Source organism: Podarcis liolepis (assembly GCF_965112155.1).
Source record: "Podarcis liolepis genome assembly, chromosome: 13".
NCBI classification, from domain to species: Eukaryota; Metazoa; Chordata; class Lepidosauria; order Squamata; family Lacertidae; genus Podarcis; species Podarcis liolepis.
Window position 1 is genome coordinate 647,281 of NC_139573.1, and position 14,165 is coordinate 661,445.

Genomic DNA, 14,165 nt, shown 5'->3' on the forward strand with positions numbered 1-14,165 from the left:
AGCAGGAACTTTTCATGTTTCAAAAGATTTTATCAGGAGCTTATTATCTTGTAAAAACTATGATCCCTGTCTCAAGCACAGAAGAGAAAAAAGAGAAAACAACCCATTGAGGAAATGCCTTACGAATGAATACAATGAAATGTGTTCCAACGAAAATTTGTATAGTTCTGTAAACAGTACATGCTACAAAACCCCCTTCCCTTTTAATATAACTTTTTCACGGGAACGTATTATCATGCAAAACTATGATCCATGTCTCAAGAGCAGAATAGATTTAGGTTTCATCTGGAACACAAAATAATGGATCCAAACTAAAGGATTAAAAGGAGAAGAAAGGAGATTGCAAGGAAATACTGGGGGTCCCTCCATGGGCGGGGCAAAGAGGAGGGCCCCCAAATGAGGGCGCGCTCGGCAGGCCAAGAGTTAAGAGGAGCGGAGCTGGATTCCCAGAGAGGACCGGAAATAGACTCGAAGGAGGGAGGGACCTCCGGAGGCAAAGCCCCTCCCTCCCCGGAAGAGGGGGCTCTGGTGGCCTTTGCCGAGCTTCTCCGCTGGGTGAGTCTCCTCTCTCTTCCCCAGAGGGGGCCGTGGGGAGAAGGGGGGGTCCCAGGGCTGGGGCAGGGCAGGGTGCATGGGGGGCTCCCCCCACAACCCGCAAAGGGGGGAGCAGAGGGTCCTCCCCCGCAGCTGCCCCCCTTTGCTACGCCCATGCCCCCTCCCTCTCTGCAAACCCAGGGAGGGGCCAGATCGCAGGAACTTGGCAGCTCTGGAATCTCAGAATCGGAGACTTGGAAGGGACCCACGAGGGTCCAACCCTGTGCAATGCAGGAATCTCCACTCAAATGCTGGGCAATGGGGAGAAAAAGCGGGGGGGGGGCGCGTGCGTAGAAATGCCATAAATCAAGGGAGGGGGCTCAGTCCATAATCTGGGTGCCGCATTTGGCACCAGTTTCCGATTCCTCCTCAAAGGCAGCTCCATGTAGAGGGAAATGCACTCAGCGCAGGAGACTCCTAGAATCGTAGAGTTGGAAGGGATCCTGACGGTCATCTAGCTGAACCCCGTAAAATGCAAGAAGGTCAACTAAAGCATCCAGGACAGTTTTAAAACCTTCATGGAAGGAGAGTCCACCAGCCTTTGGAGGGAGGCTGTTCCATTGTTGAACACCCCTTACCCTCAGAGACTTAGACAGAAGCTCCTTGAAGCCATTGAGTCAATTCCCGTCCTCTCAGGTTCCTCTTTTCTCATCTCCCTCAACCATTCCTCATAAGGCTTGGCTTCCAGACCCTCAATCACCCTGGTCGCCCTCCTCTGCCCACCTCCCAGCTTCCCACTATCCTTCCAAAATGTTGGTGCCCATAACTCCAGGAGGGGTCTGCTCAAGGCAGTATAGAGTGGTGCTATTACTTCATTAATCTGGACTCTAGACCTCTGTGGATACAATCACATTAGCCTTTTTTGCTGCTGAATCAGACTGTTGGCTCATGTTCAGCTTTTGGTCTATGAAAACCCCTACGTTCTCCATCTTACACTTGTGTAGCTGGTTCTTCCTGCCTAAGTGAAGAACCTTACATTTGTCCCTCTGGAAATTCTTGAGTGACATCTGTACTTTCTCTAAGGTCCACCTTTAGTTAGAAAGGCAATGAATCACGTCTTGAGAGAAGCGTCATGCACTCCACTTACCTTGGTCTCTTGCAGGTGATATAAGGTTGCTGGCAAGACCTCCTCATCCATCTTTTCTTGGTGGCGGAGGGGAAGCAGGGACTGTGGAACCAGCTCAGGTAGGGGAAGGCAGCCTTGTGGGGGAAGAGGCGGAGGGGTGGGGCAGCCAGGGGGCCTCTGAAGGAATCTCTCACCTCTTCCTCTTGGCTTCTGTCAAAACAGCCCTTAACAAAGACTGAAAATGTTATTGAAGAAAGTTTATGTGCTGAGAATGAGGAACATCCACCTCACCTTAATTCTCCTTCTGAATGTCCCTATCGCTAGTTGCAGTTTTATTTGTCTATTTATCATGAATACTAAAACATGCTTCTCATCAGTTTTGTTGCTGTTGTTTAGTCGTGGCCGACTCTTCGTGACTCCATGGACCAGAACACATCAGAGGCACTCCTGTCTTCCGCTGCCTCTCATCAGTTTACAAACCATAAAGAGCAGTAGCCATGATTCACCTAACCAGCCCCATCTGCTGCAGAATGGGACTTTCCCCACCCTCCCTACCTTGTGCCCCATGTGCCCTTGGAGTTTTCTTAATGCACACTGCAAAACACACATAAAAATAATTCCATTAAAATGTTAAAATAAGCATCCATACTTAAATTGTGCAGCAAAACAATCCCATGAAGACAATGCAGAAAACAACAAAACAATTCGTAGTAGATCATTGTTATACTCTCTCTCTCATTTAAAGAGTTCACTGTCCTCTGAAGACATCGGGTGAGCAGTGGGAATTGCTGGATCCTGACCAGAGAACAGAAGTCATAGAGGAGAATTGTGGAATCATGGCCTCTCCTGGTAACCTTGACACAGGGCTTTATTTTTTCCTTTTCTTGTGCTTCTTCTTCAACTTTTATTTATCCAATTTACTTTCTTTTTCTATTTATTCTCTGTGTTTCATTTTTATTTAGTTTGCCTTTCATTGTATCCTAAGTGGAAAACCTTTAGTAAAAATTGATATTGAAACCCCTGAAAACAAACTTCTTATTTCAGTATGAAAAGCAGCTCCTTCAGGGCATGTGAGGTTCACCCCAATTCATCTCCCTATCTTCAAAGGAAGAGTGTGATACTGGTGTCTTTGCCCTGGCTATCATAAATCATCACATAAGAATCTCTGCTGGCAGAGCGGCAACAGCCAAGAACTAGCCAGCCTCCCCCACCTTGGAAGTCACCGCTTCTGTCCCTTTTGCTTCACCAAAGAGATGACTGACATTAGAGATGGAACCGAGTTGGGCCAGACAAAATCCATTCCATAAAAGAGCTAGGTTTTTGGAATCTTAGGTTCCCATAAAGATTTCCCTGAATGCCAGTCAACCAATTCAATGAAACCTCAAGTAAGACGTCCCATCTATCTCCCTTCAGTTCTTTTCCTGTCACAAGCGTTAATGAGCATTGTTGAATAATTAGGGTTCTCCATTTCTTGCTGAGGCTCTAATCCATTTCTCTTTTCTCTGCAGGTGATGATGAATTGGAAATGAAGAGCAAGGGAGACCATGATGAAATTCACACGGGGGAGAAACCATATAAAAATTTGGAGTGTGCAAACAGCTTCAGTCAAAGCTCCCATTCAACTTCCCATCAAAGAAATCCCAATGGGAAGAAACCTTATCAGTGCTTGGAATGTGGAAAGAGCTTTGGTTGGCGGGCTCACCTCACTGTCCATGAAAGAATTCACACAGGAGAGAAACCATATAAGTGTGTGCAATGTGGAAAGAGCTTCAGTCAGCGGGCCAATCTCACTACCCATCAAAGACTTCATACAGGGGAGAAACCTTACCAGTGCTTGGAATGTGGAAAGAGCTTCAATGAAAAGGCCAAGCTCACTTCCCACCAAATAATTCATACAGGAGACAATCCTTATCATTGCTTGGAATGTGGAAAGAGCTTCTCTCGGAGTGACTCTTTCACTTTCCATCAAAGAATTCATACAGGGGAGAAACCCTATCAGTGCTTGGAATGTGGAAGGAGATTCAGTCAGAAGGGAAGTCTCAATTCCCATGAAAGAACTCATTCCTGGGAGAGTCCACACAAATGCTTGGAATGTGGAAGGAGTTTTAGTCAGGACTCCCATCTCATTTCCCATCAAATAATCCATACAATGGAGAGACCATATAAATGCTTGGAATGTGGAGAGTGTTTTAGTCAGGAGTCCTTTCTCACTTCTCATCAAAGATCTCACAGCAGGGAGAATCAGATTCCCCAAGAATCATTGAATTGTTGCATTGGATTGGATGGTGAGAGTCGTCTTCTCCAACCCCCTGCAATGAAGGATATTCAGCAAAAGAATTCATGACAGATGGCCACCCAACCTTTGATTAAAATCCTTCAATTCAAGAAGAGTCCACCACCACCTGAACTTACTATTTCCACAAGCAAACAGTTCTTACTGTCGGAAATTATTCCCCATGTTTACTCAGAATCTCCTTTCTTCAATACACCAGAGCAGGAGAAAGCAAGCTTGCTCCCTCTTCCATGGCACAGCTCTTTAGATATTGGAAGATGTCTATAACATCTCCTTCTCCATCTCCTTTTCTCCATAATAAACATCCCCCACTCCAATCAACCGTTCCTCATAAGGCTTGGTTTCGAGACCCTTGATCACCTTGGCTGCTCTCTGCAGCCTTAACTTGTAGCTGGAGTCTCTCTTTCCATCCATCTCACTTGGCCCTTCTGTCCCAGGCCATGTGGAAATAGGTCTGCATGGCAGAGAGACGGACTTCTAGGCTTGCAGCCAAGGTGGTTTCTGGCCTCTTCAGGAGAGACAGTTGGAGGTCGGAGTGGGGTGGGAGAGCGGTGGGAGTTGTGAAGGAGGGTTGGTTAGATCAGTAGAAGAGGAACAGCATAATAAAGCCTCCTTTTGCAGTTTTAATAAAATAAAAGCAACAGGCACATCTGAAAGCACATGATGTACACAAAGTTACCTTGAACTTCCTGTTTATGTTTTAATAAAACGGTTATACTGCACAAGACATGTCATTCCTTGCTATGTTGGGGGAGAAGTGTTCAGATAGGAGTTCTGTGGGGTGGCACCAGGAATCAAGGGGGTGTTTGGTGAAAGGCCCCTTGAATAAAAGTGGGAAGGTGGCGCAGGGAGGTGTGGGCACTGCCAGAGCACCTCTGAGTGATGGCTAAGGGGGCATAACGTGGGGAGATAAACTAGACCTCTTCATGGGACATTCCAGTGTCCAAAGCGCTTCATGAAAACAAACATCCATATAAAGCATATAAAGTGGACCAGTAAAATTTCTCCAGTACTGCAGTATGCTAAAGAAAATGGATGGAGAAGGGTGTGAACTGGGACACTCTTCCTTGCCTCCGCCCAAAGAGTCTGATTTTTTCTATCTATTGACACCTGTTTGGTGCTGAACTGTGTTAGGTGCTGATTTTTTAGCCTTTGTTCATTGTTGCTTTCTTAAGCAGGCTTTAAAGTGGGGCTGTTCTGGAGGGGGCACTGAGCTATGTCTGCTGCCTTCAGCTGGAAAGGTGCCTGTGACTTTGCCCTCACTGCTGGGGCAGAAGGAAGGGCATTGCTGTGAGGGATGGGTAGTCAGAAGAGAAGAAGAGAGAAAACAACCCACGGAGGAAATGGCTTATAAATTGCTGCAATGAGATTTGCTCCAACAGAATTTCATCTTGTTCTTTCAGCAGGAGCTTTTCCTGTTGTTCCCTTGTCCATTAATTTAACTTTCCCCCAAGAGCTTATTATCATGCAAAACTATAGACCAAGTCTCAAAAATAGAAGGGATTGAGGTTTCATCTGGGACTCTCTTGATGATCCAAAATAATGGATACAGGTTAATAATAATAATTTATTATTTATACCCCGCCCATCTCGCTGGGTTCCCCCAGCCACTCTGGGCGGCTTCCATCAAAATACTAAAATACTGTGGTCTGTTAAACATTAAAAGCTTCCCTAAACAGGGCTGACTCCAGATGTCTTCTAAAAGTCTGGTAGTTGTGTTTCTCTTTGACATCTGGTGGGAGGGCGTTCCACAGGGCGGGAGCCACCACTGAGAAGGCCCTCTGCCTGGTTCCCTGTAACCTCCCTTCTCACAGGGAGGGAACCGCCAGAAGGCCCTCGGAGCTGGACCTCAGTGTCCGGGCAGAACGATGGGGGTGGAGATGCTCCTTCAGGTCTACTGGACTGAGGCCGTTTAGGGCTTTCAAGGTCAGCACTAACAGGAGAAGAAAGGAGATTGCAAGGAAATACTGGGGGTCCCTCCATGGGCGTAGCAAAGAGGGGGCAGGGAGGGGCTACTGCCCCCCAAATCAATAACAATCCATCTAAATGCATAGCTAACTGAGGTCCCTCCCCCACAAAAATCCTGGCCCCGCCCTTGGCTCCTTCAGAAGATGAGGTTTCCAAGCTTGGCGAGCCCCTGTCGTGGCTGCTTCTGCTGAGATGCCCCAGGCTGGGGCTCCCTGCTTCGGGCAGAGCCCACAGGGTCCCCCAAATGCCCTCTCTGGGGGGCGGAAGGCACGCGCCTCCTGCTCGGAAGAGGGAGGAAGGGGTGCTATGGGTGCGCTCGGCAGGCCAAGAGTTAAGAGGAGCGGAGCTGGATTCCCAGAGAGGACCGGAAATAGAATCGAAGGAGGGAGGGACCTCCGGAGGCAAAGCCCCTCCTTCCCCGGAAGAGTGGGGGTCTTGTCGCCTTTGCAGAGCTTCTCCGCTGGGTAAGTCTCCTCTCTCTTCCCCCAGAGGGGGCCGTGGGGAGAAGGGGGGGGGTCTCAGGGCTGCAGGGCAGGGTGCATGGGGGGCTCCCCCCACAACCCGCAAAGGGGGGAAGCAGAGGGTCCTCCCCTGCAGCTGCCCCCCCCCCTTTGCTACGCCCCTGCCCCCTCCCCCTCTGCAAACCCAGGGAGGGGCGAGATCGCGGGAGCTTGGCAGCTCTGGAATCTCGGAATCAGAGACTTGGAAGGGACCCACGAGGGTCCAACCCTGTGCGATGCAGAAATCTCCGCTCAAATGCTGGGCAATGTGGAGAAAAAGGGGGGGGGGCGCGTAGAAATGCCATAAATAAAGGGAGGGAGCTCAGTCCATAATCTGGGTGCCGCATTTGGCACCAGTTTCCGATTCCTCCTGAAAGGCAGCTCCATGTAGAGGGCAATGCACTAGAATCGTAGAGTTGGAAGGGATCCTTACGGTCATCTAGCTGAACCCCGTAAAATGCAAGAATGTCAACTAAAGCATCCAGGACAGTTTTAAAGCCTTCATGGAAGGAGAGTCCACCAGCCTTCACAGGGAGGCTGTTCCATTGTTGAACACCCCTTACCCTCAGAGACTTAGACAGAAGCTCCTTGAAGCCATTGAGTCAATTCCCGTCCTCTCAGGTTCCTCTTTTCTCATCGCCCTCAACCATTCCTCATAAGACTTGGCTTCCAGACCCTCAATCACCCTGGTCGCCCTCCTCTGCCCACCTCCCAGCTTCCCACTATCCTTCCAAAATTGTGGTGCCCATAACTCCAGGAGGGGTCTTTTGGCTTCTGTCAAAATGGGCCTTAACAAAGACTGACAATGTTATGGAAGAAAGTTTTTGTGCTGAGAATAAGGAACATCCACCACCTTAATTCTCCTTCTGAATGTCCCTATAACTAGTTGTCCCTATAACTAGTTTATCATGAATACTAAAACATGCTTCTCATCAGTTTTGTTGCTGTTGTTTAGTCGTGTCTGACTCTTCGTGACACCATGGACCAGAACACAACAGAGGCACTCCTGTCTTCCACTGCCGCTCATCAGTTTACAAACTATAAAGAGCGGTAGCCATGATTCACCTAACCAGCCCCATCTGTTGCACAATGGGACTTTCCTCACTCTCCCTTCTTTGTGCCCCATGTCCCTTGGAGCTTCCTTAATGCAAACAGCAAAACACACATAAAAATAATTCCATTAAGATGTTAAAAGAAACATGGGATTGTGCAGCAAAACAATCCCATGAAGACAATGCAGAAAACAACAAAACAAATCGTAGTAGATAATTGTTATACTCTCTCTCTCATTTAAAGAGTTCACTGTCCTCTGAGGACATCACTGTTCGTTTCACGGGTGAGCAGTGGGCATTGCTGGATCCTGACCAGAGAACAGAAGTCATAGAGGAGAATTGTGGAATCATGGCCTCTCCTGGTAACCTTGACACAGGGCTTTATTTTTTCCTTTTCTTTTGCTTCATCATCATCTTTTATTTATCCAATTTACTTTCTTTTTCTATTTATCCTCTGTGTTTCACTTTTATTTAGTTTGCCTTTCATTGTATCCTAAGTGGAAAACCTTTAGTAAAAATTGATATTGAAACCCCTGAAAACAAACTTCTTATCTCAGTATAAAAAGCGGCTCCTTAAGAGCATGTGAGGTTCACCCCCAATTCATCTCCATAACTTCAAAGGGAGAGTGTGATACTGGTGTCTTTGCCCTGGCTATCATAAATCATCACATAAGAATCTCTGCTGGCAGAGCGGCAACAGCCAAGAACTAGCTAGCCTCCCCCACCTTGGAAGTCACCGCTTCTGTCCATTTTGCTTCACCAAAGAGATGACTGACATTAGAGATGGAACCGAGTTGGTGATTGGGCCAGACAAAATCCATTCCAGAAAAGAGCTAGGTTTTTGGAATCTTAGGTTCCCATAAAGATGTCCCTGAATGCCAGTCAACCAATTCAATGAAACCTCAAGTAAGACCTCCCATCTGTCTCCCTTCAGTTCTTTTCCTGTCACAAGCATTAATGAGCATTTTTCAATAATTAGGGTTCTCCATTTCTTGCTGAGGCTCTAACCCATTTCTCTTTTCTCTGCAGGTGGTGATGAATTGGAAATGAAGATCAAGGGAGACCATGATGAGATTCACACAGGGGAAGAACCAAATGAATATTTGGAATGTGGGAAGAACTTTAGTCAGAGTTCCCATTCGACTTCCCATCAAAGAAATCCAACTGAGAAGAAAAACTACCAGTGCTGGGAATGTGGAAAGAGCTTCAGTCGGAGGGGTCACCTCATTATCCATGAAAGGATCCATACAGGGGAGAAACCATATCAGTGTCTGGAATGTGGAAAGAGCTTCAGTCACAGGTCCAGCCTGACTTCCCATCAACGAATTCATACAGGGGAGAAACCTTTTCCGTGCTTCGAATGTGGAAAGAGCTTCACTCGCAGCGACTCTTTCATTTCCCATCAACGAATTCATACAGGGGAAAAGCCTTTTCGGTGCTTGGAATGTGGGAAGAGCTTCAGTGAGAAGTCCAATCTCATTTCCCATCAAAGAATTCATTCAAAAGAGAAATCATTTCAGTGCTCGGAGTGTGGAAAGAGTTTCAATGTAAGAGCCAGTCTCACTTTTCATCAAAGAAATCATACAGGGGAGAAACCTTATCAGTGTGTTGAATGTGGAAAGAGATTCACTCAGAAAAAATGTCTCACTTCCCATGAAAGAATTCATACAGGGGAGAAACCATATCAGTGCTTAGATTGTGGAAAGAGATTCACATGGAGCAACTCTCTCACTTCCCATCAAAGAATTCATACAGGGGAGAAACCATTTCAGTGTGAGGAATGTGGGAAAAGCTTCGGTAAGAAGGGTGATCTCACTTCCCATCAAAGAATTCATACGGGAGAGAAACCATTTCAGTGTGAGGAATGTGGCAAGTGCTTTGCTCGTAAGGAATGTCTCACTTCCCATGAAAGAACTCATTCCTGGGAGAGCCCATATAAATGCTTGGAATGTGGAAGGAGTTTTAGTCAGGACTCCTATCTCATTTCCCATCAAATAATTCATACAATGGAGAGACCATATAAATGCTTGGAATGTGGAAAGAATTTTAGTCAGTATTCCTATCTCACTTCCCATCAAAGAACTCATAGCTCGGAGAATCACAGTGTCCCAGAATCATTGAATTCTTGCATTGGATTGGATGGTGAGAGTCATCTTCTCCAACCCCCTGATATTCAACAAAAGAATTCATGACAGGCGGCCATCCAACCTTTGCTTAGAATCCTTCAATTCAAGAAGAGTCCACCACCACCTGAACTTCTTTGTTCTACAGTCAAACAGTTCTTACTGTCTGAAAGTTCTGCCTGATGTTTAGTCAGATTCTCCTTTCTTGTAACTTGAATGGATTTGTTTGGGTCCTTTCACCGGAGCAGGAGAAAGCAAGCTTGCTCCCTCTTCCATGGCCCAGCTCTTTAGATACTGGAAGACGGCTTTCACATCTCCTTCTCAATCTTCTCTTCTCCATGATAAACGTCCCCATCTCCCTCAACTGTTCCTCATTAGGCTTCGTTTCCAGACCCTTGATCACCTTGGTCTCCCTCCTCTGCACCCATTCCAGCTCATCAGGGATGAAGCTCATTCAGAATCTGGCACAAAAGGTTTGGTCCCATCAAAGCCATTGTGGAGATACAAAGGAAGCAGCTTGCAAAAGGGATGGAGGTAACCCAAAATGCCTCATCCGTAGTGAAGTGCATAAGCTGCGTTACTGAGAGGAAGCTGAAACCTCCTTTCCCGCCATGTTGGCAACATATCTTTCCTGCATTTCAAGGGGTTTGACTAAAGGACCCTCTGTGCTCCTTCCAACTCTACAGTGCTATGATTCTCTTCTCCTGTCTTGCTGCAGCTTAGAATAGCATTAGCCTTTCTTTGTTGGTGCTTCACTCTGTTGACATAAGAGCCCTGGGTGCTTTTTATATGTACTACTGGCTAGCTAGTTGTCCCTCATCTTATATTTGTGCAGCTGGTTGTGCCTGCCTAAATGCACATCCTGACATTTGTCCTTATTGGAATTCATAGAATCATAGAGTTGGAAGAGACCACAAGGGCCATCGAGTCCAACCCCCTGCCAAGCAGGAAACATCATCAGAGCACTCCTGACATATGGTTGTCAAGCCTCTGCTTAAAGACCTCCAAAAAAGGAGACTCCACCACACTCCTTGGCAGCAAATTCCACTGTCGAACAGCTCTTACTGTCAGGAAGTTCTTCCTAATGTTTAGGTGGAATCTTCTTTCTTGTAGTTTGGCTCCATTGCTCCGTGTCCGCTTCTCTGGAGCAGCAGAAAACAACCTTTCTCCCTCCTCTATGTGACATCCTTTTATATATTTGAACATGGCTATCATATCACCCCTTAACCTCCTCTTCTCCAGGCTAAACATGCCCAGCTCCCTTAGCCGTTCCTCATAAGGCATCGTTTCCAGGCCTTTGACCATTTTGGTTGCCCTCCTCTGGACACGTTCCAGTTTGTCAGTGTCCTTCTTGAACTGTGGTGCCCAGAACTGGACACAGTACTCCAGGTGAGGTCTGACCAGAGCAGAATACAGTGGCACTATTACTTCCCTTGATCTAGATGCTATACTCCTATTGATGAGGCCCAGAATTGCATTGGCTTTTTTAGCTGCCGCGTCACACTGTTGGCTCATGTCAAGTTTGTGGTCAACCAAGACTCCTAGATCCTTTTCACATGTACTGCTCTCAAGCCAGGTGTCCCCCATCTTGTATTTGTGCCTCTCATCTTTTTTGCCCAAGTGCAATACTTTACATTTCTCCCTGTTAAAATTCATCTTGTTTGTTTTTGCTCAGTTCTCTAATCTGTCAAGGTCGTTTTGAAGTGTGATCCTGTACTCTGGGGTGTTAGCCACCCCTCCCAATTTGGTGTCATCTGCAAATTTGATCAGGATGCCCTTGAGTCCATCATCCAAGTCGTTGATAAAGATGTTGAATAAGACCGGGCCCAAGAGAGAACCCTGTGGCACCCCACTAGTCACTCTTCTCCAGGATGAAGAGGAACCATTGATGAGCACCCTTTGGGTTCGGTCAGTCAGCCAGTTACAAATCCACTGAGTGGTAGCATAGTCAAGACCGCATTTTACCAGCTTCTTTACAAGAATATCATGGGGCACCTTGTCAAATGCCTTGCTGAAATCAAGGTAGGCTACATCCACTGCGTTCCCTTCATCTACCAGGCTTGTAATTCTGTCAGAATTCATTTTCTGCATTCCTATAACTCCCTTTCCTTGAAGGTGGTGTTACAGTTCTCCCCCTACTCATCTAATGCTGACAATAATTATACCACGTTTTCCTCCAAGGTGGTGTTACAGGGTTCTCCACATTTTCATTTAAGGCTGACAATAACCCTATGAAGTAAACTAGGCTCTGAAGCAGCGCCTGGCCTCCAAGGTCACCCAATTAGCTTCATGGCCGAGTGGTGATTTGAACCCAGGTCTCTCAGGTCATAGTCTGGCACATAACCACTATATCACACTAGCTCCGTTTTGAAACTCAGAAGGTGTGCATGCATGTGCCTCTGCTTAACATTAAGTGCAATATTCTGGTCTTTATATTCAAAGTTTTATGCACATGTACCAAAACAATTGTGGTGAGGATAGTATAATCGTAGATTTAGGGTAATGTTAGCTAGGGAGTGGGAGAGAGGTGAGTGTTGATTGGCTGAGAGTTGGAAACGGGTTGGAGTAATTCAACAATATATGTGATTGTAAATTGTTTTGGCAAGGGGGAGTTATTGGTTTGCTTTGTTCTTGTTCCAATTTTTAATATGCATTTTGTATTTCTATTTTGTGTTTTTATGCCATGAATTGCCCTGAGATCTTTGGATGAAACGTGGTATAAAATATAATTAACAAAGAAACAGATACAATTAAAATAGTCATATTCAAAGTTAGTACCTTCTGGACTTCCTGGTTTTCCTGTCATTATAGTCCCTGTACTCTTCAGCAGCCTCAGCTTTTGTAGCTGGAGTCAGTCTGGACTCTCCTAGGCCACATGGGAAAAGGCCGGCAAAGCAGAAGGTCTTCCAGGACTCACAGCCAAGATGGCCTCTGGCCTCTTCAGTAAAAGTTAGAAGTTGAACTCAGAACTATAGGAACAGCCTTCCAATACCCATTGTTACAGTACAAATAAAGTGACAAAAGAAAAGCAAACTGAAGATTTGAAACCACACAGCTATTAAGAAGAGTTTGGATTTGATATCCCGCCTTTCACTCCCCTTCAGGAGCCTCAAAGCGGCTCACAATCTCCTTTCCCTTCCTCCCCCACAACAAACACTCTGTGAGGTGAGTGGGGCTGAGAGACTTCAGAGAAGTGTGACTGGCCCAAGGTCACCCAGCAGCTGTATGTGGAGGAGCGGAGATACGAACCCGGTTCCCCAGATTACAAGACTACCGCTCTTAACCACTACACCACACTGGCTCCCTATTGCACACTGTTACCTTGAACTTCTCGTTTTTAAATAAATCAGTTGTACTCCACCTCACACTTCATTCTTTGCTACGTTGGGGGTGAAGTGTTCAGGTCAGAGTTCTGGGGTGGCAGTGGGAATAAAGGGGGGTTTGGTGAAAGGCCCATCTGTGCCCCCTGAATGCAGAGGGAAGGTGGAGCAGGAGGGGGTGGGCGCAACATGGGGAGAGAAACAACCTCCGTGTGGTACATTCTGAAGCGTTTGTCAAAGTGCTTCATATAAAAAAACTTTTATAACATTCCTATAAGGTAGACCAGTAGCATAGGCACACCTTTCCTTAAACTTCACTTGCTCAAATGAGCTGTAACACTTCAGGTAAATAGATGTTCCTCTTTTTTAGACGAGGTGGGAAAATGCTCAAATTGGTTTCTGTTACTTCCCTCTTGCTCCACTGTTAACGGGAAAATCCGAGAGCTCCCTTGGACAAAAACAAAGACACCAACCAGGATAGCTTGGAGCCAAACAGCAGCCTGTAGGCTTGGCCTTTATTGAACTCTTGCAACAGGGTATTCCCCTCACTTGCAAGAGAGAGGAAAGACCCAGAAAGATGGTCTGCAAGACCTTATAAAAACTTTTGAAATTCCCATCCTCCAGGTCAAGCCCACCCCCAGAAACATCATGCATACATTACAGAAAGGAGGGGTTGAGGGAGGGGTGGTGGAGGTAACCTGAGTGTCCTGTCACCTGGCTGGTTCCTCCTTTCCCCCTCCCCATGAGTCACTTCCAGGAGACAAAGGGGAGTTTGCAGTTTCCTGCCCCCAGAGGGGAGATCTGATTATTGTCCTTTGTTCCAGTCCGGGCTGAATCCACTCCCATAGGCAAGTTCTTTGTGATCTTGATGGTCTTCTGTCTAGGACCATCAGGGTTGGCATAGCAACTGGGCAGGGCTCCTGTGGATGTGCTGGGATGCTGAAGGGATTATGGCTGCCCTGTATCAAACCTTCCCCATTTTGTAGTCCTTCCTTTAGGGAGTCAAAGAAAAGTGGAACAGTGCAAATCCAATGTATGGTTGATTTTCCATGTATTTATAACAGAAGTGCAGCGTATGTAGTGTGTGTGAAGTTTGTACAAACTGAATGATGGGGGGGGGTGGGTTTCCTGCTACAAGCCCCTGGTGTCTCCCAGCCCCACCCTCTTCGCCCCCATCTCCTGGGTCTCCCGGTTCTTGCCCTGGAGCCACCACGACCAAGACCCTGCGAGCCTCCCATTTCCTCAGGAA

General features: G+C 46.7%; 2 protein-coding genes across 2 annotated transcripts in view; both read left to right on the top strand.

The window, feature by feature from the left end:
- Positions 1 to 12,956, top strand: part of LOC310692027 (uncharacterized protein) — a 105,606-nt gene extending 92,650 nt beyond the window's left edge. Inside the window, exon 4 of the transcript XR_014518644.1 lies at positions 11,712 to 12,956. The gene's annotated coding sequence lies outside the window, so the exon portion shown is untranslated. The remainder of the gene's footprint in view (positions 1 to 11,711) is intronic.
- LOC310692031 (uncharacterized protein) lies at positions 244 to 12,956 on the top strand. Its single transcript, XM_083472416.1, has 5 exons — positions 244 to 555; positions 1,697 to 1,779; positions 7,718 to 7,835; positions 8,503 to 10,467; positions 11,672 to 12,956. Exons 3-4 carry the CDS (start codon positions 7,823 to 7,825, stop codon positions 9,663 to 9,665), a joined length of 1,176 nt encoding a protein of 391 aa, XP_083328542.1. The 5' UTR covers positions 244 to 555; positions 1,697 to 1,779; positions 7,718 to 7,822; the 3' UTR covers positions 9,666 to 10,467; positions 11,672 to 12,956.
- Positions 12,957 to 14,165: the final 1,209 nt, after the last annotated feature.